The 25,218-nt window shown below is 44.0% G+C and overlaps 1 protein-coding gene across 7 annotated transcripts in view; it reads left to right on the top strand.

Annotated features, from left to right (window-relative positions):
- Positions 1-25,218, top strand: part of Adamtsl1 (ADAMTS-like 1) — a 955,322-nt gene that overhangs the window by 916,035 nt on the left and 14,069 nt on the right. For all 7 annotated transcript variants that reach the window (XM_039111084.2, XM_039111080.2, XM_039111079.2 and 4 more), the window contains one exon: positions 24,724-24,936. In XM_039111084.2, coding sequence (XP_038967012.1) covers positions 24,724-24,936 — 213 coding nt within the window. The remainder of the gene's footprint in view (positions 1-24,723; positions 24,937-25,218) is intronic.

A 25,218-nucleotide genomic window follows, 5' to 3' on the forward strand; every position in this document is an offset into this window, starting at 1 on the left:
ATGCAAAATATTTGTCAGGGATCCTTCTAGAAATAACTGTGTAATACCTTTGCTTTGAGCCTGATAATGAACAACCAGACCGGCATCACGATGAGCAAGGCTCAGTCAGAGTTCACCTCAAGAATTCTGATGCCCTTGAGAGTCTCCTGCTATTGACTCATCCAGATTAGTTCACACATTTGCTCCCAGTTGGACAGGTTCCCACCCTTGGTCCTCTGGCTGGGCCCTCTGTTATAAGAAATGGGCAAGCAAGACAGTTTCACACTGAGTTCCTAAGATATTAAAACAGGAAAGAGCATCCAATCAAGGAGCATCTTGAATTCTGGACCTTAGAAAAAGCAGGAGTACTGTGATAGGATCTAAGATGAATACTTAAGAGATTTTTAATTTGTGTATTACATGCGTGTGTTTGTGTGTGTGTGCACATGAGTACAGTAAGATCACTTGGAGCTGGAAGTGTCAGAAGTTGTCAGACATGGATGCTGGGAATCAAACTCAAATCTTTTGTAAGAGAAGTGATCGTGTTTAAGCTGCTTAACCACTGAGCCATCTGCCCAGCTCTTAGCTTTTCTTTACAAGAGGATGATGTAGTAAAAGAAATACTCAAGACAAATCCATCTAGTACTCTGAATAACTGATCTCATTCTAAGGGAACATATTCTAGACCAAGATGAAAATATGTATCTTCTGTCACTCCAGACAGGTACTGCCTTGGAACTCATTAATTTCCAAGACCAATCCACTTGATTTCGTGGATGAAATTCACACCCTGATAGATCCAACAAGTGGTTAGGCTGAAGTATTTCTTGATGTTGGGGGCTAACTGCCTGTAATCTAATTATGTACTGTGGTACCTCGTGGTTCTGAGGCAAAGGAGCAGTGTGGTTCCTGTGCTGTGGTTCTTCTGTTTCATTAAAGGAAGAGAAGGGAGAATCAGAGTCTTAGAAGCTGTGTCTCAGAGCTAGCTCTTATTCGGTAAGACTTGAGTGTTGAGATTCTAGGGGTGAGTGAATCTATTTCCAGAAATGGCTGTTTCAGTTATTTAGCATATTGGCGTTGATTCCCCTTCAAGCCACAGCTGCAGCTGATGGAATAGCACTTGAGTGGGCTCCCTAGGCCTCTCTTTCCATGAGTGTGACATAGAAAATTAGGACTAAGGCTCTTGATGGTCTTCACTCTTGACTTTGTGGGTTCCATTAGGAAATCCCCACTGGTGTCTGCTGTACAGAGAGAGGGTCCAGCCTACCTAATCCATTGTCCTAAGCAACACAAGCACCACTTCTTTGGAATTTGGTGGCAGTTGTCATTTCTGCAGGAGGCTCAAGAGTATACCAGCTTCTCTAGAATAACCAATCCCGTGGCACCACCACCTTTGGTTCAGCCCTAACACAGTGCCCCACAGTCTTCACTTTTAGAGCAGAAACATTGCAGACCTCCCCAGGGTATCTCAACTTTTTTGTAACTTTGAATACAATGTTTTTGAAAGGACCACTAGGGCCGAGAGTATTCATTTATAGAGTAGAATTACAGATTTTTTTTCTTAAATAACTGTAATTAAAGTTATAGCTATCATAGTATATCTCCATTGTATAACAAGTAGAAATGGAATTTTACAAAAATAAAAGGAAAAAATCTAATGATTCAACCCTGAGGTAATGAGTGCAAATACCTTAAACATCAGTGTAAATCCTTTATATATTTTACCTATAGTTAATTATGTTCTGCACACTGGTTTTAAGGATTTTATCACCTAGTGATAGCCAACAAACTAATTTCACTTTTCATGGCTGCCTTGGCAGAAGATACTGTATCTTAATCAATTCTCTGGTGAATTTTGTGTTCTCTTTGTCTTTTCACTATTTTTAAAAATAAGCATAATGACTCTGTTTACTGGGGGCCGATTCCTAATGGTAGATTTATTGTGTCAAAGCTTCATACTGTTAGGGGTTTTACTATGTACTATCTAACTGCCTCCAGCTAAATTGTATCCCTCTCTTATACCCACGAGAACTGAATAAGAGGTCCCACGTCTCAAAAGTGTCATCTACATAGGTCATAATCAAGAGGTTTTACATTTATCACTGTCATTGTAGTGCAAAATGCTATAAGATACAAGAAGCATTATTTATAAGTACATTCGTACTTTATTCCTTTTGCAAGCTAATAAGTTTTTTAGTCTCCTAATTTCATTCAGGAGTTGCTCATTCATGTCATCTCTTCGTTTATGACAGCTAGTTATCCTATTTATTGATTTATAGGACACATATTTATAGATGCTTATCCACTTGGTAGTTGACGTGAAACAAATCACATGTAATCTAAAACGGAAATTGCTCTTATGACCAACAGACCACATTTCCAACATTGCCTCCCACACCTTTGGTTTTGTTTGCTGCGCACCTCCCTGTCTTGATCATCTCTTTTCCTTCCACCCCTTCACAATCACGCCTCCCACCTCAGCCAACCACTGATCGATTGATCTGCTCCGTATCCGAGTAGGCAATCTCGGTGTGCACAGTGTTACATAAAGGGAACAATGCCACTGGGGATTTGATTTCCTTTATGAATTGTATTTTATTTTGGGAGTTACACATGCACGCATGCGCGCGCGCGCACACACACACACACACACACACATACACACACACATACACACACACACACACATACACACACACACACACACACACACACACACACACACACACACTTTCCACTTCCGATCCTGCTCACCCTTCTTGTCAGCTAGGACTTCTTTATTGTGCAGTTGGAACTACTTAGCCTCATCTATGCTGCCACGTTTGTCATTAGGGCACTTCTCTTGCTGCCTAGCACTCCGTGTGTGGATATATTACAGTCTGCTTAGTCACCCACCAATTGAGAAGCAGAATGGTTGCTTCAGCCTCTAGTTATTAAAAATGCAGCTGGCACAAAAATTCATGCATGAGTCTTTGAATGGACATATGCTTTTATTTCTCCTCACTAAACACCCAGGGAGACATGGTTGTATTACATGGCAGGTGTGTGGGTAGGACTTTAATAAATGGTCACACTGCTTTTCACAGTGGCCCATTACTTCATATCCACATCAGCACTTTGTGACGTTCTAGATTCTCCGAGTCCTCACCAAAGCTTGCTCTCCTTGTGCTGTCTTGGCTTTAGGAAGTCTGTAGTGATCTTGGCGTGGTTCATGTTCACGTTTTTCTGATAACCAGGAGTGTCCAGCAGCTTTCCCTAGTTACCATCCCAATTCCTTAGGCAAAACGCCAGTTCAGTTGTTCTATCGATCTTTTAAACTCGAGTGTTTCTTCACTTAGAATTGAATCTTCAAAAGTCTTTGTATTATTTAAAAGCCTACTGTTAGATACATGGTTTTCAGATATTTCATACTGTGGCCGTCATTCCATTCTCTTAATAACAACTCTGAAGAGTAGAAAACTGAGATCTTGGTATGGTCTACTTCATTCTTTCGTTTGGTTATGCATTATTCTTATATTTAAGGAATCTAGATGAGACCCAGAGTCTTAAAAATATTTGATGGGGGTTCACTGCAGAATTCCGAAGACTATTCATTTTGTAAACAGAACTTTATTGTTCTAAGTTACATCCACTCCCTGACCCATGTGCATTGTCTTCCGTAGCATCCAAGCTACAGACAGAGTCGAGTGCTCACGACCGAGGCCCTGTGGCCCTCGCACCTAACGCATCCTTCGTCTGGCCCTATGCAGAAAGCATTTGCTACTGACCTAGAGCCTCCACATTACTAACTACAATGCTGAGGTCTATAATGGAAATCACAAATCCTGCTACAAACTCACACTCTTTCCACTGTCGTTGTGCCCTGTTGCTGAGTTAGGCAGTCTTCTAAGATCTAAGGCCCTGAAAGGCTCAGAGCATCCTACCAGATAGGAGAGAGGAAAAGGCTGTTCTATAGGCGACTCCAGTAACCATGTATGCAGAGGGGCGTGTGACTGTGTAGTTAGCTCAGGCAGTAAAGTGTTGTTCTGCCACATGAGGACCTGCGTTTGGATATCCAGCATCCACGTAAAATGCCAGGTGTGCTAGCATGTGTCTGTGGGGGCTGGGGAGATGGATCCCTGGGGCTTGCTGGCTTACTAATATGGCCCATTAGTGAGTTCCGGATTCACTGAGAATCTATCTGTCTCAGAAAAGAAGATGGGTTCTGAGAAATGCTTGCACACACCATCCTCTGGCTTACACACACACACACACCCCACAGGTTCTCAACCTTCTAATGCTGTGACCCTTTAATACAATGCCTCATGTTGTGGTAACCCAATCATAAAATTATTTTCACTGCTACTTCATAACTGTAATGTTGTATTAGTATAAATATCTGTGTTTTCCAATGGTTTTAGGGGACCACTGTAAAAGGGTCATTTACAAAAAGTGTTTTGCAACTCACAGGTTGAAAACTGCTGCTCTTAGAACATTCTCTCTTTTGTGAATGAACAAGTTCAACTCCATAGACCTTACAAGCATCCCTGCTAGAGGCATGTGGTCCAGCCCCACGGGAGCCATTTTCTCATACCCAATGATTTTACAAAGAGTAGAGAGAGTCAGTGACTAGTCCATCATCGGTGTTCTGCAGGGCTCCAGCACACACCCAGCCCAGACCACAGCCTCACAGCAGCACTAGCATGCCCTCCACATCTCAGAGCCCATCAGGCACCAGGGCCAAGGCTCACAGATGTGCTCACACAGTTGTGTTTCCACACTGACCACCTGTCCACACTTGCACGGTTTCTGGACATTCGTTTCTCTGCAGACAGCTGCAAAGCTCAACTGGCCCAAGACCTCTGTTAAGAGCAGTGGTGCTCCATAATCTCTTCCTAAAAGGTGAGCATTTCTTTTTTCTGGCACTAAGTTAGAACCGGGCCATTCCAATAAAGAATGTCACACTGGTGGGCTATCCAAGCCCACCATGCGTGGGACATACAAAACCCAGAACTGGAGCCTACAGATGGAGTTCACAGTGTTCGTGTGTAAACACCTAAAAGTAGAACAGGTCATCAGGGAACAGTCCGGTATGTGAGAAGGAGGTCCCCTCTACAACCAGAGGAACTCTTAAGACCATGATCCGTGAGCATTGATGTGCGGTAAGCTACTGAACGCGGCTCCTGTCTGCTGGAAGAAATGCTAAGTGCATCCCCAGCTCATGACCCGTGAGCTCCAGTGAGCCCCAAGAACAACAAAGAGGCCACAGTGGCTGGAGCAGAGTCACAAAGAGGAGATGGGGGCTGGGGAGTCAACTAGATAGGCAAGAAGGCAGAGGGCAAATTTTGTAAGGCCTTGTAAATGGTCACATTAAAACAACAGAGAAAGAGATCTTTAAATGTCCAATGTATAAACTGACTCAATATTGTGTTGAGCATCGTGAGCTTTTCCAGGACTAGGCAAAGCAGGCAGAAGTGATTTCTTTTATTAGAAGCCGTGTGGCCAACTGCATGCTGTATAGCTGACTCTAGTAAACCAGAGGCTTATCAAGCTGGCTCTGGTACAAGCCAATATTGCTGATTTAATTTGACTCACATGTGTTGGGCACCTGCTAGCCTACCTGGCCCGAAGCTTCAGCAAGCACGTGCCTAACCATTTCCTCCCTCTAGAAAGAGGGGCCCAAGTGGATAATAGAACCACCTGGGAAATTTAAAACCATTGCAACAAAGACCAATTAAGCTAGACCCTCTGGGGGTGGAGCTAAGCACCAGTACTTTTAAAGAAATTATTCTCAGGGTCGTGTGGATTTCCAAAGTCACCTCCCCATTCCTTACTACATGTTTAGAGTGGAAAAATGGAAGTGTGTCATCATTTAGAACAGTCTAACTTAGCACACAGCTTCTTTGCTGTTCAAATCTAACGTTGCATGTATCCCTCTCCCCACCCTACTCCCAGTCTTATCTCATACAATAACTGTCCATTTCTGTCCAAATTCCCCCTGGTCTCTGCCATTGTCTCGAGCTTTCTGTGACTTCTTTGCCCTAAAGTCCCTCTCTTGACCTCTAACTAAATCCTAGAGGTCTTTGTCCCAACCCGGAGTGATCACTCTCCACTGATCCCCTAAGCGCCTGCTCTGCACCAGGGCTGGGACATTTTTTTCTGTAAGGAGATAAATTGGAATGGTTTTCAGCACTGTGTGCTGTATCTTCCCCGGTTGAACTTACTCTATATAGGAATTTTTGCTATCCTATGCAGTAAGTATACTAAGGGATATGGTTGTATCCCATAATAGTAAAACTGTATTTCCCAAAACAAGAGTCAAAGCTATGGACAACCTAAGTCATGATAGAACAGTTAGTATTACTAGAGGCATTTCATGTCTGCATCATGTCTCTCAGTCTGCTTCCAGATCCCAGAGAGAAAGGGAGCTCTGTTCTCCAGCAGCTTAAAACAGTGGTTAGTGGCAGGGCCTTGGTCCTCTTGAGTCACCCCATCTCCAATTTCTATTTTAATTACAGCTTTTGCATCTGTTCCCCACACTCCACCCTCTACCTTAGAGGCAAGCTTCCTGATTCCCCTGGTATAGGCTACATCAGGCACTTCCTCCCATCAGTTCTGAGGAAATGCACACTATGACATCAATGGTGTCCTAGGCCACATCTGTTAGGAAACCAGTTTCATCATGATCCTTTGGAAGACTAATATCATCATTATTTCCTCTCCAAAGATAGAAGCAAGAACAACAAGACCTAAAGGCCAAAGGCTAGGTAAAAATTAATTTACAATGGGGACCCACCCCAGAGGCGTCAGGGAAAGTGATGCAGAGGAAGGGCAAGGCAACCTGAAGGGCAGGACCAGCATCCTTGACGAGGAAAGCCAGTGCAGAAAGACATTTACCCTGACCCTCTTCAAAGAACGGTTGGCATCTGTTTCCTCATTTATACTGGGAGGCTGAGAAATGAAAATGCCACAAGGAAATCCTGGTTTGTTTCCTGAAGTGTTGCCCACAAGGAGAATATGCTTTGCTATGAAGAAGAAAGACCAGCGTTTCATGGTTGTTCACAGCCCATGTTTATTTACTTTGGTCTCTTTTTTTAAGGTAAAATTTGAAGTGGATAACAGAGCCCAGTAGGGACTAGAAGAAGCTCAGCAGCCCAGACTGTGTAAAACGAAGTCAGGATTTCAAAGGGTGTTTATGGGGAAGCCATGGGAAGAGGTACAGCAGTTCTTCAGCCTGGAGTACACATCCATAAATATAAAAAGACACCAAAGCATAAGTGACATTTAAAATAGCTGGGCAGACAGAGCAGAGCAGTAAATCTCCCCCCACTTGCCACTGTTCCAGGCCATAGCAAGTAACCAGGCATGGACTTATTTTAAGATTCTAGATAATCAGGAAATGGGGACCTTGAGAAAATTCACTCACACTTACTCCTGCCCTTTCTTGGCACCAAGACAGAATTCCCAGGCCACTGCCCTTCCTAGCATACCCAATAGGAATGACGTGAATGAGTCTGGTGTCCCCAAAATAGACAGGTATTGAAAGTCCATCGGTGGGAAAGTGAGGAACTCTACACTTGCCCTAATAAATCCTTCCTCACCATGAAATGGCTCTTGAAAACACTCCCTCAAGTTCTGTGTCCCCTTTGTGTTTGTGTGGTGCTAGAGTGGCAGTTTTACAGCAACTGCAGTGCCCAAAGACAAACTATAGAAGAAAAAGGGCAGGATTGTGTCCTGGGGTTTGTTATGATCTGTGAAAGGAGAGACAGACCCTCCTGCCTCAGTTCTCAGCCAGCCTTATAGAGGAAAAGTCGCCTCAGTTGGAAGAGCCATTTCTAAATTCACATCTAGTTCCTCACTGATATATAACCCTGCCCACAGAATTGGGCTTGTGAGACTTAAATGAGAAGCTCTGCGTAGTGTGCCTAGCTTAGTGCACAGTAGAAAAGTAAAAGCTAATGTGTGTTCATTTTTGCCTTGGGCACTTCTGTTGTTATAAACCTAACAGTCTATTCTCTTCTTCACTGGGGCCCACACTAAGCTCTTCCTTAGATTTTAGGGACAGTTGCTGGCTGCCATCTCAAGTGTAAGTAGCTCAGAAGATGGGTGCCTTATTAGAGGGTCCATGTGCTTCTGGGTAAGAACACAGAGGTGCATGCCCTTGACATGAAAGGACTCCATGGGTAAAAAGATCAGCCCACAAGCAATATGGAGAGAGCAGTGTAATAGAATAAGGATATGGGAGGGTGAAGCAGCTACTCTGGAAACTAATAAAAGACCAAGGCCGATAGCCTCAGTCCTCTCGTGGAAGACTAACCTCTAATGCACATGCCGCCTAATGGGGCCCTTCCCCTGCATTTCAGAGCATAGCACAGTAATCGGAGTGGGCTCTAGAACCAGCAGGCTTTGCTATGCTACCTACTGACAGCTGAATAACCTTGGGCAAATTATTCAAGCGCTCCTGCCTTAGCCTGTAAAACGAAGATGGATGGCCAAATAACTTTCTGGAGTTCTTGAAAAGGGTAAATAGAGGATGTAAAGTGTTAGAGTGGTGTCTCTGCACATGGTGTGTATGAAGTTCCTGTAGGTTACCACTTGCCCCAGCCCCTCCCTTCTTTGGAGTAGCAGAGGGAAGAACATTAAGAGTCAACTTGGTAGCCAAGTCCTAACAGCAGGGATAAAAAAGATGGTAGATTGATTCAGTCCTCAGTCAGCCTAGTTTTGTCATTAATTTACACATTTTATACTTATTGATTCAGTCCTCAGTCAGCCTAGTTTTGTCATTAATTTACACATTTTACACTTTCTTAGTTATTTAATTTATAAAATTCACTTAATTTTTAGTCAAGTTCTCTTTAAGAGTTCCAGCTCATCTTAGATAAATTAAGCAAAAGGTCCAGGCCACTACTGAGCTAAAAGGGTAAACAAACATAAGATTTGGGGTAGTTCTCTGGTAGAGTCACAAAGCCTTTCTGAGTCTTCCTTAGTAAAATGGGGCAACAACCTCCGTCTCGGATTTGGTTTGAGAACCTAAGGAGATAAAACAAAGTAGATACATTTTTGCAAGCTCTAATCCAGTTTAGTAGCTTCCCTTTTCTTAAGAGGAAAAAGTGATCACAAAGTAGAGCCCCTAGAAGCCCAAGAAGACCAAACTCTGAGGAGAGATTACAGACCACTCACGAAGCTCCCCTGACCAGGGACAGTTTCTTTCCTCTCAGTGCTTGCTTCACACTGGAATACAGAGTCCTCCTCTACAAGAGAAATAGGAAGCAGTCCGCCCTAGAGAACAGCATCTGAGAAGACTGTGAAGAAATAGCAACGCAGCTTCCAAAGGGATCTGTAGAACTAGATGGGCCAAGAAAGCACTAATGGGGATTGGAGCCACACACACCCTTCCTGGAGAGCCATGAAGATGCAAACAAAGCAAGGAACACGCGTCCCTGCTTTAAGTCCTACTCTGGATATCTAGAGCCCAGAGCCTTGATTCCTATTCCTCCCTCCCTCCCTCTCTCTCTCTCTCTCTCTCTCTCTCTCTCTCTCTCTCTCTCTGTGTGTGTGTGTGTGTGTGTGTGTGTGTGTGTGTGTGTGTGTGTGTAAATAATTGATGTCTATGGAAGTATGACTCAGCAGAGTCCCATCCCCGGTGAAGTTCATCTTATCCCCCTGGGGGGAGGGGATTGCAGGTTTTCCATGCGCTGTGTTCAGTTAGAGTTTGGAGACGTGGATTTGGCTAATATTATAGAAATAGGATAAACAAACATGATCTCTGGTCAAGTCACACCATCTCTTACATAATTGGCTTCTGTCTTTTGTATGAAAGGAATGCGTAGCTTCCATCTTCTCTTCTGGGTAAATGTTTGGAAACCATCTCACTGCACACACACTCCTAACTTCCTCTTCTGCCCATCACTGAACCTACAATCCTGAGAGCCTCCTTAAATCTTAAGGTCCTTAGCATTTAAAATGTATTGTATAAAAGGGCTAAAGGTATAGTTTAACTTTACTATTATTATTTCAGATACATACAAAACTGGCAAGGCTCACTGTAAGTAACCAGGTGGTTGAGAGAAAGGCATAAGGAAGAATTTCCACCTCTTCTGCTACCCAATAAATTCTAAACCAAGCATGCATATGGATTATGCAAAATCAAATGTCTAAAACCTGGAAATATGGGGTTGGGGATTTGGCTCAGTGGTAGAGCGCTTGCCTAGCAACCACAAGGCCCTGGGTTCGGTCCCCAGCTCCGAAAAAAAGAAAAAAAAAAAAAAACCTGGAAATATGGTTCAATTGCATGAATGTCTTTCGTACATATCTGTGTACCAAGAAGGTTATGCTATCTTGACCATCACCAGAGTATATGATTTTGGTGTCCAACTCTGCAGAAACCTAGAAACAAAGACTAGCTTTGAATGCCTCTCCCCTGTGTGCCTAGAAAGAAGGCAAAGGGATGAAGCCAGAATAACATTTTGGCACCTTTAAGATCACAGCAAAGAATACGGTGGTGTGGTTCAGCTTTGTTTCCATAGAGCTGCTTTCCTGTTTTAATTGTAAAAGGTACAAGGGACATTTTGCCAGGACATAACCATGCAAGGGTTGTGGGTTACATTCCTAAAATTAGAAAGGATTTCTTCTTGGAAATTTTATCATTCAAAAGGTGTTCTACTGTGGCTTTGCCCAACCTATGCTAGCCTATCAGAACAAACCCTAGGAGATGCATCGGGCCAAAAGGGAACAGATGATATTTCAGTAGCCGAACTATCACCTGTGAAATGGGACCTTGTAATACATCCACATCTCCCTAGTGTCTCAAATTCTTTCACCTCCACTTCTAACCCCTTATCTCTGAAGGTATGTGAATGACAAGTTCAACCCCAAGGTCCACTGTTCTACCAAGAACTTTTTAATGTGAAAATCCACTGTAATTATGGAATTCCTTACTTCTCTCTTGGCTGGGCAGCTCAGAAATAATGAGCTCCCTGTACATTTTGTTTCCAAGGAGATACAACCAAAAATTCATTCGAGGCCGTTCTGGACCCTGGCAGGAACCATTGCGTGCAGTGTGTGGCTCTTTGAAGTAGTATCAAGACAGATAAATCAGCACAAGTCTGTGTGTCTGTTGTCCTGCCAGCTTCCTGAGTCCAGCAAAGGGATTTGGGCTCAGCAGAGGGTGGCCAAGAAGCTCCTATATGCACAACAAATACTGCACATCCTCTTAATCCCTGCCCTATGATCGTGTTCTCAACCCTAAGAAACCTTCCTAGCTTTTCGACTCCTCCAACAGTTAACTCACGGTGATGTAATGGAGATTCTGGGTATCACAAGGTTATGGTGAAGTGCTTCTGCTAAGGACACTAAAATCATCCCAATGACAGTGTAACTGCAGAGAGGAGAAATGATACAAAATAGGGTGAATGGAAAGCCAAGTAAACAAAGCTTTTACTAAGCAGCCATTGCAAAACTCTTTACTTTCAGAACCTAACCGTGCCCCATACAAAACTTGATTATAAAATGATACGTTTTGGTTTCTGTATCCATATATTCCATATGCAAGGATCCAGCCAGGTACAAATCAAAAGTAGTCAGGAGAAAGAAACCTGTCTTTACTCAACCCACAGTCTCTATGTGTTGTCACTGCCTAATAGCATACTGAGGCAACTCTTTACATAGCATTTGCACGACTACACATGATTGGAAGCTCACAGAAGGATGTGTGAGCATTACCTGTTGATATTGTGCCACTTTATACAGAGACTTAGACATTCTCCGTTTTCAGCACCCAAGGGGGTCTAGAAACTGTCCTCCCAGACATACCAAGGAATAAGTGTTCCATTTTGGAGTGGACATAAAATGTGCTTATATTTCCACAATCCAAGGATTCCTGCCATCCAGAGGGCTGCCTTTGCTCTTTTATTTATTTTGTTGTTTGAAAAGGATAATCCCAGATGCAGCCAGTAATTCCTAGATCCCTGTCACATCCATGCCTTGAGAACATCATGACTTCCTGGCAGAAGAAATTATTCAAGGCTCATCATGCGCTCACCCTGCTATAGGCCTAGAGAGTAGAACATTGTTCAGACAATTACAATTTGGTCATTGCTCCAAAGAATTCTTAATTTTGTGATCAGCAGAGCCACCAGACAATCTAATTATGTTCAACTTTAATAAAGACTTGTTAGAGTTGGCAAAGAAGTCATCAGCATCGGAGTGAAGTAAAGGCATTCTCTCCCGGGCACTGAACTGTCTGTAAGATCTGAGGGACAGAAGAGACATCTGTCTTCAGAGCAAACCCTGGGCAGAGAAAGAAAGGAACCATGTTGGGAAATCATGCATGCATGTGAGCACCATGAACACTAAGCCCATAGCCTGTTTGGGGGATGTTAGCAGCTCTGTTGCTTGGTGACTATATTCTGTAGCAGCCAGCACTCACACCCAAGATGGGCAGAGACAGCTGACTTTATGTTCCCCTCCCGCATGTTCTTATGAATTGTTTTTAATTTTTTTGGTTTTTTACTCTTATAAGGATAACATTTAATAGGATTTGGATTTCAGGTTCACAGGCCTAGTCATCAAAGTGAGAATATGGCAGCCTCCAGGCAGGCATGGTGCAAGAAGAGGTGAGAGTTCTACATCTTCATCTGAAGGCTGCTAGCAAAATACTGCTCCTCAGGTGGCTAGGTCAAGGGTATTAAAGCCCACATCCCCAAGACCACACCCACTCCAACAATGCCACCTCCTGAGTCAAGCATATACACATATCACATTCTACTCCCTGACCCCCATTGGCTTGTTCAACCCCATGAGTGTATGGGGCCCATATCTAGCCATAGCAAAATTTAAAAGTACGTTTAATCCAAATTCCAAAGTCCCCATAATCTATAGCAGTTTCAAAACAGTTAAAAGTCCAAAGTTCAAAGTCTCTTCTGAGGTCTATCCAGTCACTTAACTGTGATCCCTGAATCAAGGTAGAAAAGCAGGTGGGCAAACTCCAAACTCTGCATCTCCATGTCTGATATCAAATCTGTCTTCAGATCTCCAATACCTTTTTCATCTTTGCTGATGGCAACAAACTTCTTTTCCTGGGGTGAATCCACTCCCTGTTAGCAGCACTCTCAGGAAATAGCTTATGGCTCTGGCATCTCAAAAATCTTGGAGTCTCCAAGGCAACTTCAATGCTACTGCTTCTTGTTTCAATGTCTGGGATCCAAACATCACCTCTGGGCTTCTCCAAAGGGCTGGTGTCACTTCTCCAGCTCTGCCCTCTGCAGCACTCTAAGCTCAGTTTGGTCCACTCCACAGCTGCTTCTGGTCTTAGTGATCATCCCAGCATACTGGCATCTCTAACCACTGGGGTCTTCCACTGCAACTAGGCTTCACCAATAGCCTCTCATGGGCTCTCTTCATGGTGCCAAACCTCAAATCATTGGCATGACCCCTTCGGTCCTAGGCCATCAATTAAAACTGAGGCTGCACTTTCACTAATGGTCTTCCATGAGTTCTCATATATAAAACACTTTTTCTTTAATGGGCTTTTGTTGTGAAGCAGTCTCAATTTTATATACATCTTTACAGGATAATACTAATACTAATAATAATACTTAGTCCATTTGAGAGTAAGTTTCTGACTCCATTACCCAGTACAGATTCCTCCAAGGTTTGCTAGCTGGGTCAGTAGCATCCTTACAGTAAAAGCATCCAAACATGGACCATACATTGCATTTAACTTCTGTCTCTCAATTAGGTGGACTTCCTTGACTTCTAAAAGGCACGGGCTTAGTGTCATATAGTCTATCCTTCAATTCAGATGTGTCTCACGATGTCACCTCATGATTAGATTCAGGCTGTGAATGTCTGGCAGGAACAAAACAAGTGCCTGGCACTGATTCACTTCCTTACACCCAGTCACAGGATTATGATAGCAGTGATGCCCTCTTGGCTGACGTGAGTCCCAGTCACTTGATAAAATGTCTGCTGGGTTTTCCTTGGTAAAGTTTTTCAGTTTCTTTTATCATTAGTGATATTTATAGGGAGGTACTTTAAAGTGGTAGTAAATATTCTGTTGTACGACAGGCTTAAAAGTCATTCATTTATATTTGTATAACTCGTGGATGGATTCCTGCCATCCAGAGAGCTATCATCCTTTACTGTCCTTTTTTATTTTGACATAAATTCCAAAATGCAGCCAGTGAGAGTTTAAAATGTATCTTTCTGACATTGCTGTGTCATTCTCTGAGAACTTCATTATGTCCTAGCCCAGTAAGATGATCTAGGTTCATCTCAAACTTTCTCTACTTCTGACCTAGAGAATAGGTCTAGGAGTGGCTTCTGGGTGTCACTGTTGGCAGTGTATATAAGCATGTATACACAGAGTTATACACACTGTTTGTATATTTATCTATATAATGAACCATGAGTTCTCCCTCATGTCACCAATTCTGACACAATACTATAGAATTTAGTTTCTATTTCCTCTTTCTGTATTTGCGTGCCTATGGCTTCTACTCTTTTTAACATATTTACTAATTTGATCAAGCCCTCTCTCCATAGGCAATCTCCTCTCACTACTGTCTTGTCCTCACCCGGACACCATCCTCGTCCCATTTGCATCCACCAAACCACCACCATGAGGATCTTAATCCACTTTCTATTGCAATAAAAAAGAGAGAGATCAGTAATTCTAGGAAGACTTCAGGGGTAGAGAGTTGTGGTTCTGGGGCTAACAGCCCAAGAGCATACCATGTGCATCTTCTCAGCTCTTAATTAGGATATCTTTCTGCCTGAACAGGTTGAGCTATATGCAGAGAAGATGCCAGACCCTTACTTCTAAGTTGCTCCTGTGAGAAAACACTAATGCATTGATAAGGATTCTGTTCTTCTGATCCTAGGCGTCACCTCCAAACATCACATGTGCTAGCATGTGAGTCAAACCACAGCAACGTCCTTTATGTGACTTCAGTCTTCACTGCTCAGACTCACCACCCCATCCTCAACTATCATGACCTTCCCCATCTCTGCTTGGCTTCAGTTAGCCTCATATACTGAGTTTTGGATTGAATTTTTTAAAAAGAAAGGGGAAATGTTATGAAATTTCTGGTGGGAGACAGACAACAGATTGACTCCAGACTCAGGAGCTAAGAAGTAAAAAGGTAGAGAGCAAGGAGAGAGGGTGTTGGAGGTGTAAGCCCTGGGCAGGCAGCATCTTATCCATCACCTAGGAAGTACTCCTGCATGGTATACTTCTCACTCTGAGTGAGAGAATGGTGGTGGTGCCTTTTCTAAGGCTGCTGTCTACATGGGGAGTCTTAGCCTAGGACCAGGAACTTGAGGTAAGCCCCAAATGTGCATGAAAATGCTTTTTTTCCTTTCTCATAAGAGTATAGATTTCTTCAGACTCTCTAAGAGATCTGTGATCCATCAATATTTACCAACTGACTTGTAGGAAGGGTTAACAGAAGACCCAATCTTCCTGAAATCAAAATAAAGCAGATAAAAGGGAAGTATTATTTGTCAGGTAGGAAATTTATAAAGATGAAAAATACAAATTTTATGTTTATTGACAATTGATGCCATAACAAAATACCACAGGCTTCATGGTATAACACAGCAGCACAAATGCAGTTTTAGTTGTGGAGGAGAGAAATTCAAAACAGACATAAATAGGCTGAAATCAAGGTTGGTCCAGAAGCTTTTAGAAGCTCTAAAGGGACATCTATCCCCTTGCCTTTATCAGTTTCTAGAAGCTACCTCTGTTCTTTGGCTGCGACAGTTGTTCAGTCTTTAAGGATGACAGAGAGTATCACAAGTTCTCTAACACTTCCTCTGATCCCTTCTTTTAAGTGCCCCTTTGATTGTGTGATATTCTAGAATAATCGCTCTAGTCGAGGTCCTTTTTTATCATATCTATAAAGTAGCATGTAGATAGAGTAGCATGTTGATAGATGGCCAGGATTGGGATATGAACTTTCAAAGATGGAAGCCACTGTCTTGCCTGTTGACATAGTATTTAAGAATAGAATAGAGTAACATACTAACGATCATGCTTTGTTGCCCAAAACATACATTAGCATCACGTTTCTTGGCGATAAGTTGTCATATCAATATTCTTAAGTGATGCTCATTAATCCAGCAGTGCTCCTTGCGATGATGTAAGAGCCATCAGTACATATGGACAAAACTGCTAAGAAATTACCCTTAGCACTTCTGAGGGATGGGGTAGATCTCTTATGTGTGGATGGGAAGACTGTGGGGTTGGAAAGGACGACAGTATACAGAGGTGTCTATTTCTGAGTAGTGGGAACTGAGGGGTTTCTTGATTGTTATTTTTTTTTTGAACTTTTAATCCATAAAGAACTTTCACTGGTATTTTTTAAAGCAGCAAAATGAAACGTTTAACTAGGAAAAGAGGTATCGAATTCTTTCTCTGGTAAAAATGGCTGTTTTCTTTGGAGGTAAGAATATGTACTGCACAGGCGTTTAGTGGTTTTACTGGACCATTTGTTCTCAGCATAGAAACCCTAGTGATCTCATGTCCTAGACTACAGCTTCTCGACTGCCACCTCTTTAGAAATGAAGCTGTATTTCGGTGCAGCCCTGCTGATTCATTTAAATAGCAGCGATGGTTGCTTTCACTGTCTATCTACCCTCTCTCTTGGCTTTCCTACCAGCAGCTGTGACACTAACCTACTCCTCAGGTTTTAATCACAGTTTTTGGCAGTCAGATTACAACATACAAACATCTTATTGTAAACACTTGTCATTTCAGAACCTTGCCCTTCACCCTTTCTCCCACCATCAAAACCCAAAAATACATTTGAGAAGAGGAAATCTCTTAACTGTAGGAAAAAGTGGTTTTCCTGGATATATTATCTAGGATTTCCAGTATTTGGTCTTTAGAGAGATTTAATAGTAAAATGTTAAGAAAATTGTGTGTGTGTGTGTGTGTGTGTGTGTGTGTGTGTGTGTGTGTGTGTGTGTGTGTGCGTAGAGGAGGAGGAGGAGGAGGAGGAGGAGGAAGAGGAGGAGGAGGAGGAGTAATAGATTGAATATGGCCAGCAGACTGGGCCTGGCTAGGAGAAGAGATGGGGCGGGGATAGCAGCAAGAGACAAAGACAGAGAAAGGAGGAAGAAAGGAAGACGAGAGGGAACAAAGGAGAGAAGATGGCTGAAATAGCAGGGTTGTAAGGAGAAGTGAGGAGCTTAGGGGCAGGAAGCTCCTGAGCTGGAGAGGTTTACAGGAGAGGAGGAGGTGGGAAGAGTTAGATACTTGTGGTAGCTGAGGGAGCCTAGAGGACAACATGCACTTTGGAGTGCCAACGGTCACCACAAGTAGCCATTCCCAGTCATATCCCTGCCAGTGATAAGGAAACTGGCTTCACAGGCTCCGGAGGAATACTGGCTGCTGTCTCACTATTAGAATTTGGACCTGACACCAAATTCTTACCCAGAGACCAGCTGCACAACCCTTTTTAAATAAATTCCCACTCCAGAACTCGGCCTCATGATGAGAATGTTCCAGAGAACAAAGATGCCAGAAGGAGGAAAATTTAACTCAAAAGTTTCCTGCTTCCATCTAGACAGTATGGACTTCGCATCTCCTAGGCCTAGACTGCCCCAAATTCCATCTTCTCTAAGAAGGTAGCATTGGTTCTAGGGCCTCTAATTCCAAGTGGCCCTTTAAAAGTCTGAATTTGCACGGAGAATCTGAACTGGGCTATGTGTCCTTATGCCTTCAGGAAGCCCGCTCATTGCCCCGAGGGAATCTGGGGGTTTTCTAGCCCCATGGTAGAACCAAGAGCCACCCAAAGTGGCTTAGGAGCCAGAGCAGCGCTAACCACAACCTCTGCAGCCCCAGCCACCATCAGGCTTGTCACATGCCTATCCAGTGGCTGCCATGGACTTCCCAATGTGGGCAGTGGGTTTCTGACCTTAAGATATCTCTATTTATGAGTCCCTGAAAACCCACACACAAGCTGCCTGCCAGAGGCCAGACATCACCTGCCAGATGTGTTACTAAACAGCAGCTGTCAGCCAGCAGCATCCTTCCACACAGTTGCCCTCAGACTTCCATCGTCATTCTTCCAGAACCTTCCTGTGGCTCTTATCCCTCCCTCCAGCTTGCCTGTTTCTTTCTCTCTCTCTCTGTCTCTCTCTCTGTCTCTCTCTCTGTCTCTCTCTCTGTCTCTCTCTCTGTCTCTCTCTCTGTCTCTCTCTCTGTCTCTCTCTCTGTCTCTCTCTCTCTCTCTCTCTCTCTCTCTCTCTCTCTCTCTCTCATCTTTATTCTCTTCACTCACATTGCTGCTTATTTTCTCAGCCTCAGGACCCAGGAGGCTTATGTGCAAATAATAAATTCAGCAAAGGTCTTCACGTTGCCCCAGCAGCCCCGCCCCTCCACCGCACTCTGGAATTCCTCCTCAGCAGTTGCTCCTTCCTGTGCCCTGCCAGTGAACCCCAGTGCAGCCTCTCAGGATACCTGCTATGAATATTAGCCATTCTTCATCTCCGCTGCCGTTCTGTGGCTTTGGTTCAATAGAAATGAATCGAAATGGGGTGTATACAGGGCTCTAAGCGAAGGTTCCGTGTGTGTGTGTGTGTGTGTGTGTGTGTGTGTGTGTGTGTGTGTGTGTGTCTGGGTTTTTTCTTTCTTTTGCAAGGGCTCTCAGAGCCAAACCTAACCTGAGTGCATGAAAACATGTTAATTCTGGAAAGCTGCAGACTTGCGTCTTCTCCCCATAGCCTATCCTGGTATTTCTTAGCTGACTTCCCCATCGGCTAGAGTGAGTGCTGCTTTGCTCAGGAGAGGTATGCACACTGCCTAGGGTCAATAGCTTTTACCCTAAGGCTGCTATTTCCGAGTTGTGGTAGATGCACCTCAGGGATACTCCCGTGGTCCTGAAGTGATGACTCATTTCCAATCGGACATGAAACCCCAGCCTCCTTCCTTACAGAGTGTGACTTGGGAATGGCAGACGTAGACAGAAGAGCTCTCTGACTAAGTAGAGTGGCCCCGTGTGATCCACATGTGGGGACTCATGGACAGGCCTCTGGTCAGTGCACTGAGACTCCTCCCTGGGCCCCACACAGCTGGTAGCCAGGCGTCCCTGGAGCCATCCTGGGAGCACCTGCCAGCAGCCTGAAGGTAAAGTCAACCAAGGGATTTATAAACCCAGAAAGTTGAAACTTTTTAAAAATGCTGATGTGATTTTTAAGAGGTGAGCTTTATGCCAAGAGCCTACTGGCAGAGAGGGACCCAGGGGAGTTCTATGTATTATCCACTTATGATAAGTTAAATCCCAAACATTTTTAACGTGAACTTTAAAAATTGAGCTGATTTTCGTGACCTTGCATCCTCCTATACTCTCCCCACTCCCCCTAATGAAGCGAGGCCCAGGCAGCCCCGAATTGCTGAGATCTTCATCACCACCAAACTCTACCTTAAACAAAGAAGTCCTGTGTTCATGGTCAACACTGAGCATGCCTGTGTCTCAGACATCAGGATCTCACCTTCTTTACCTGTAAGGATATAGATACTATGCTAGGGTATATACATAAAAACAATCGGCCAGCAGGACCTAAACCATCACGGAGAAGCCAAGGCTTCCATCAAGTTATAAATCTGGACAGAGCTACTTTTCATGCTGAGAAATATATCAAGTTCTTCCTCCAGATGCCCAAGAGTATGGGAGACATCCGTACCTCCCCTGCTAATGGAAACCCAAAGCTTGCCCTTAGGGGTAGGAAGACATTTGGGGAATGGAAAAAGGGCTTGTGTAGTTCCATTTTTTCCAGGAATGTTTTAAAGTTCGTTTTCTTTGGGCAAATGTGCATGGGAATAGTCTTAGCCTGGTTGTTTGACCAGCTTATTGGGAGGTCCCAGAAATCTGAGTGAAAATTAAAGTTGCTTGTCTTCTTCTATGGCCTTCTGGGGTCCAGCTGACAAATGGGGAGTCAGGAACTGGGGTTTTCCAATATAAATTAATCATTTCTCCCAGCCCACTGCCTGGTGCCAGGTCCTACTCACTCTATGCTATTTTAGAGACCATACTTGTTGCCCAGGGGGACCCATGTTGGAAAAAAAAAAAAAGCAGGACCAGAAGAGGCAGTGGAACAGTTTGCCTGCTTTGGTTGGTCACCCATGGCCCTAGCCTGGGCCCCCACACCAGCTCAGACCACTGGTGGACCAGAGAGGCCTCTATAAATTTTAAAGTACCGAGCAAGTGTTTTCCAGTTTTGTAAAATTAAATTAAGGAAAGGACTTCCAGACTGACTATACCGAGTGCCAAGTTTCATCCCAACACACATCATTTTTATAGTAACGTTCTAACTCCGTGAAAAACACAGGGTTATAATGAAAATGCTGACAGGCCTGGAGCCAGCTCATGAAGTAATAATGCCACGTCTTTAATATTTTTACACAGCATGTCCCAACCTGCCACAGCCTTTCTTTTCTTCAGATTGCAGTGAAATAAGTCGAATTTCCCAATGCACTGTTTTCTCCTCCTTCTTCCTCCTCTTCCTCTTCCTTTTCCTCCTCCTCCTCCTTCCCCTCCTTCTCCAGACTGTACATTCCCACCTTCAAAGCTTTCCTCTTCATGAGCTCCTGAAGCCCAGCTATGGTCTGTGCTCTGTGTAATTGATAGATCAACCTAAGCTACTTTTTTTTCTTATTTTAGTTTTTATCTGGAGGGGGGTGGGCAGGAACATGTGCTCTGAAACCTTACTTCTCCTCATTACTGCTCAGAACTCAACAAAAATGAACTCCGGATATGTGGCTCACTCAAGTGACAGACAGCTAATGAATCTGGAGTTGGCTTGATCTGACCTCCAAAGGAGCCCACAGACTAAGCTGCTTGCCAAAGCTCCTGGTGGTTTTCAGCCCATTAAATCAACAGCAACAACAAAAGTCTACCGAATAATGATCAGTGTGAGCTCAGTCCCTCAAAGGTAGCCTTACCACATTGCTTTAGGGTCCCTAGCATCTCCTGTATACACAGCATCCAAGGAAGCCAGGGCCACCAGGCCAACCCACTTCTCTATCCCAGTGTTTCCCTCACCTATCAAACCTGGGCTGTCTCCCTGAGATAGGCTATGAGAGTTCTAAGAACCAATGTAAAAATCAGGGTGCAGAACTAATGAAAGTCAGTGAGCTAGTGTCAGCTGGATGGAATTCCTAGGCTTGCTGGAACCCACTGACTCTGCCATATGTGGACTCCCTTGGACTTGGACACATGCTTCCTAGACTCAAATACTCTTTTGGGCTTTTCTCTGCTTCCTACTGGGCACAGGGATGTTACAGATATTATTAGGAGGAGACATGGGTGAGAATAATCAGAAATAAGGATTTCATATATATATATAAATTTTCATGCTAAGCATTGTTCGCTGTACAGTGTGTTGGAGGAAGAAGAGGATGATGATGATGAGAACCACAGTGGGCCCAGAATGAAGCCTAAAGTCGGTGTTTTCTTCCTCTGGTTAAGGGTTAATAGAGGGAGACTTTCTAATGCCAGAACTCTTGTTCACTAGGCAGCTTTCCCAAATATTGCTTCCCCTCAGCAATCTCATAACCCTGGTTCTTTCACAGCTAAGGCCTACAGAATGGCTGTCAGTCCCTCTGACCATCCATTTCCTCCGGAAGGCACTGGGCTTGAAAGCTGGGAGACTGGCACTTATGGAACATGCAGGGGAGAGGTGTCCAGCCCCCCTCACACCCCCTGCATTAAACACTACTAACTTCTCACCAAGGCGGGAATTGGGATTTGGAAGTTATTGTTTGGCCTTGTTGGAGGCGTGGACTATGGAGCACAGTTTTGGATGTCCTTGTAAATGGCACAGAGAGAAAGAGAGTGAAAAGAAATGATTGATATGTCTTCTACTTTAACAAATGAGAAATATCCATGACAGAGGGGAACCCTGTTACAAGTCGGGTTTTCTCATTAGCAATGAAACATGGATAATTAGTCATTGGGAACATACGCAGTGGGAATTCATGTTAGACCCTTATTTTGACTGTTGCTGCTGGCAGTCCTCAGAGACCATGGTACACACACACACACACACACACACACACACACACACACACAAATATGGACATAAAAGCTCAGGGGCCTGCACTACATGCGCACTAAGAACACTACTTCTGCGTATAAAGGACATGTAAAGGAGGTATGTGTGTGTACAGTCATAAGCTCTAAAAGATGGGAAGGGCAGGTGATGGGCAATGTTCATTTACTTTGGTTAGAATGCATGGATTTTTGGTTCCTCTCATAGAAAAGTATACCAAAGATAAACTTTCCCAAGAGTTTTTCAATTCAAGATGAATAATCTCACACATTAAAAATGCTCTATGTGTGGGTCACCATCCTGACCCAGTCGTCTATGTGGCAAACGCGCATGGCTTTAGGAGGGCGAAGGTACTTTAGGAACGTTTTTAGTTAGGGTGTGTATCCACAACCTGTAACAGAGACCTCAAGCACCCACACCTCTGCTGTGTTCATCTGGGACTCCTTACAGTCCTAGATGAACTTCAGGGAGAGATTCTCTCATTTTTCACCAGCACTCACCCACGTTCACCCAGCCAGCCAACCAACCACTTAGGCCCAGGGACCAGGTCCACATGGAGCAGACACCTAGAGTTAGTCCCCTTCACTGTGCCCTCGCCTGCAGAAATTAACCCAGAAACACATTCCTGTTTCGAGTCCTAGTATACAGAAGACAATCCAGCCTGGTCTGTCAATATTCCCCGCCTGCTAGGCTCAGGGCTAAACTTGCTACAAACCTCTATGGCACTGGCCTCCTTAAGTGTTCTTGTCCTTTTCTTCCCTGAGCAGAAAGCCAACAGAATAGCTGACTGGCTGTACACACCCTCATTAGCAGGATGGGGGTGGGGGAGAAGGAACAGACCTTTCTGTGCTGTGCCCTCAGTCTCCTTTCTATTATTCCCTGAATAGAACTAGAAGCTCTTATGCCTCTTACCCAAGCAGCATTCCATCTGTAATTCCTGACTTGATTAGCTCTGAGGAAGAAGCAGGCAGACAGGAGGGGGTGCACACACTCTCCCTAGAGAGCAGCCAAGTCAAGATCCTCAGAACCAAGAGTAGCAGGATGAAGGTTGTCCCTGGCTCAGTGGAGTTTTTAAGTTGTAAGACTTTTAGGAAAGGGGCTGGAGAAATGGATGACTCCGTGATGGAGAGCACTGGCTACTCTTACAGGGGCCAGGGTTAGTTCCCGACATCCACACGGGAGCTCACATGCATTCATTTACTCCAGTTCCAGGGAATCAGCCACCCTCTTCCAACTTCCTGGGGTACACCTGGTACACATGCATTTATGCAGGCGAACTCTCACACTCCTAATAAATAAACATGAGAAACCATTTAGAAGATACTTGCAGAAAACGGGCTGGTCCAGCAAGTGTTTTTAACTTGTTGAAAAGAGTCAAACAGACTATAGGAAAAGCAACCCGAGGAATAAGGAAAATTTTTCCTGAAATACGATGAATTGATTAGTGTGAACACGGATTATGGATACTTGTGAATGCATAAATAAAGCTGCCGTGAATGCTGTGTGAAGCACCGCTCTGCCATGCCGACATGTGTGCCCCTGCCTGCTGCTTCCCCCACCTCTTCCCAGCTTTTCTTTTAGATAAGATTTATAGGTGTTAAAATATTCTGACTGGGGTACTTCTGTGGACAACTAGTCAAATCTGTTTGCAGAACGTGTCTGTCTGTCTGTCTCACTGCACTTGGCTCTTATTTGCCCACATACTGTCCTCTCTATCTCCCCTGTGTAGTCACACGGGTCCCTTTCCTACATCCAAGTAGTCACCCTGTCACTTTGTCTTTTTAATTCCTTACAAGCCTGGATCTTCTTGGAAGAGAGGAAGTGGTCCCAACTACCTTCACAATCCCCAGAACTGTAGGTGCCAAGCAGATACTTGTCTGACTGAACTGAAGGAAAACCTCACTTCTCAGCTTAATGATTGACATGCACTGTGAGCTTCAAAGTAACTCAGAGGCTAAGCCACTGGGGATTACAAACTGCAAATGCAGCAAGTGCTCCAAAGTCAGAGGACGCATCTTCTCCTCACAGTGGCAACCATTTCCCCAATGTCACAATGTGTCAAGTTTAATGTGTTAGAATTCTAACACTTCAAGCTATATTGTAACTACATAGAGTAGGGTTGCACATGTCCAATCCATGCTGGCTTAAGAGTTATCAAAAGACCATGACTCTTCAATGAGGCCAATGTACAAGGCTATTTTCCTAGTGTCTGCTGAAAATCTGTTACTTCAAAAATAATACAAAGGAACAGGACAGGAATTAGATTTTAATTGGTAAAAATTTGATTCTTATGTCTTACTTAAGAATGTTGCAGAGTTCCTCCCCCCAACATTTGAAGAAAAACTTCCTTCATAAATGAATCTGTGAATGAGTGGAAAAGCTAATGGGAAGAGACTTTTCAATGAATCAATACCAACTGTGCCATTGTTTTAGAAGGGTAGTGTAGAGGCAGGGACAGACATAGTCCCTTTGTGTTCTTAAAGCATTTTTATTGAACCGAATGAAGAATTGTCACCCTCCCAGAAGTCCAGAGTGAAAACACCCCCTTTTCCTTGGGAAAATCAAGCATAATAAAAATACTATCAGTAAGGCCATGACATGTATACAATTCCTAGCACCATGGAAACACTCATGAGCTCACCAGGAATGTGGGGTTTTTTTGTTGTTGTTGTTTTTCCCCTGTACCAATTACTGTCTTCTCTTTTCTAGGCTGCCCCATCAAAGGTCACCCTACCCCCAATATCACCTGGTTCCAAAATGGCCAGCCAATTGCCACTGCCCCAGAGTTGACCCACCACATCTGGGGAGCTGGACAGATCCTCCATGTTGCAAATCTCAGTGGAGGACCTCAAGGGGAGTTCAGCTGCCTGGCTCAGAATGAAGCAGGGACACTCGTGCAGAAAGCATCTTTGGTGATCCAAGGTGAGAAACTGCCAGGCTTTGAGCAGCAGACTTACTTGGGAACCCATTCTCTAGTAGGACACAGTGACATAGTCTCTGGATAATGTTTCTGTATTGTGAAACCTTGCCACTGTCTTCAGCAGGGCTGTACCTGGAAAAGTCAGGACAGAGCAGGCATCGCCGTTTACCAGAGCCACACGAGTTTCCTTAAAGCTGATCTAACTAGGAAAGACCACACAACCTGGCATGTTTTTAAAAGCCCAGGTCTTCTCTGCCGATTCTGCTTTAAAAGCAGTCCTTGAT

The sequence above is a fragment of the Rattus norvegicus genome, chromosome 5, assembly GCF_036323735.1.
Source record: "Rattus norvegicus strain BN/NHsdMcwi chromosome 5, GRCr8, whole genome shotgun sequence".
In the NCBI taxonomy this organism is placed as follows: domain Eukaryota; kingdom Metazoa; phylum Chordata; class Mammalia; order Rodentia; family Muridae; genus Rattus; species Rattus norvegicus.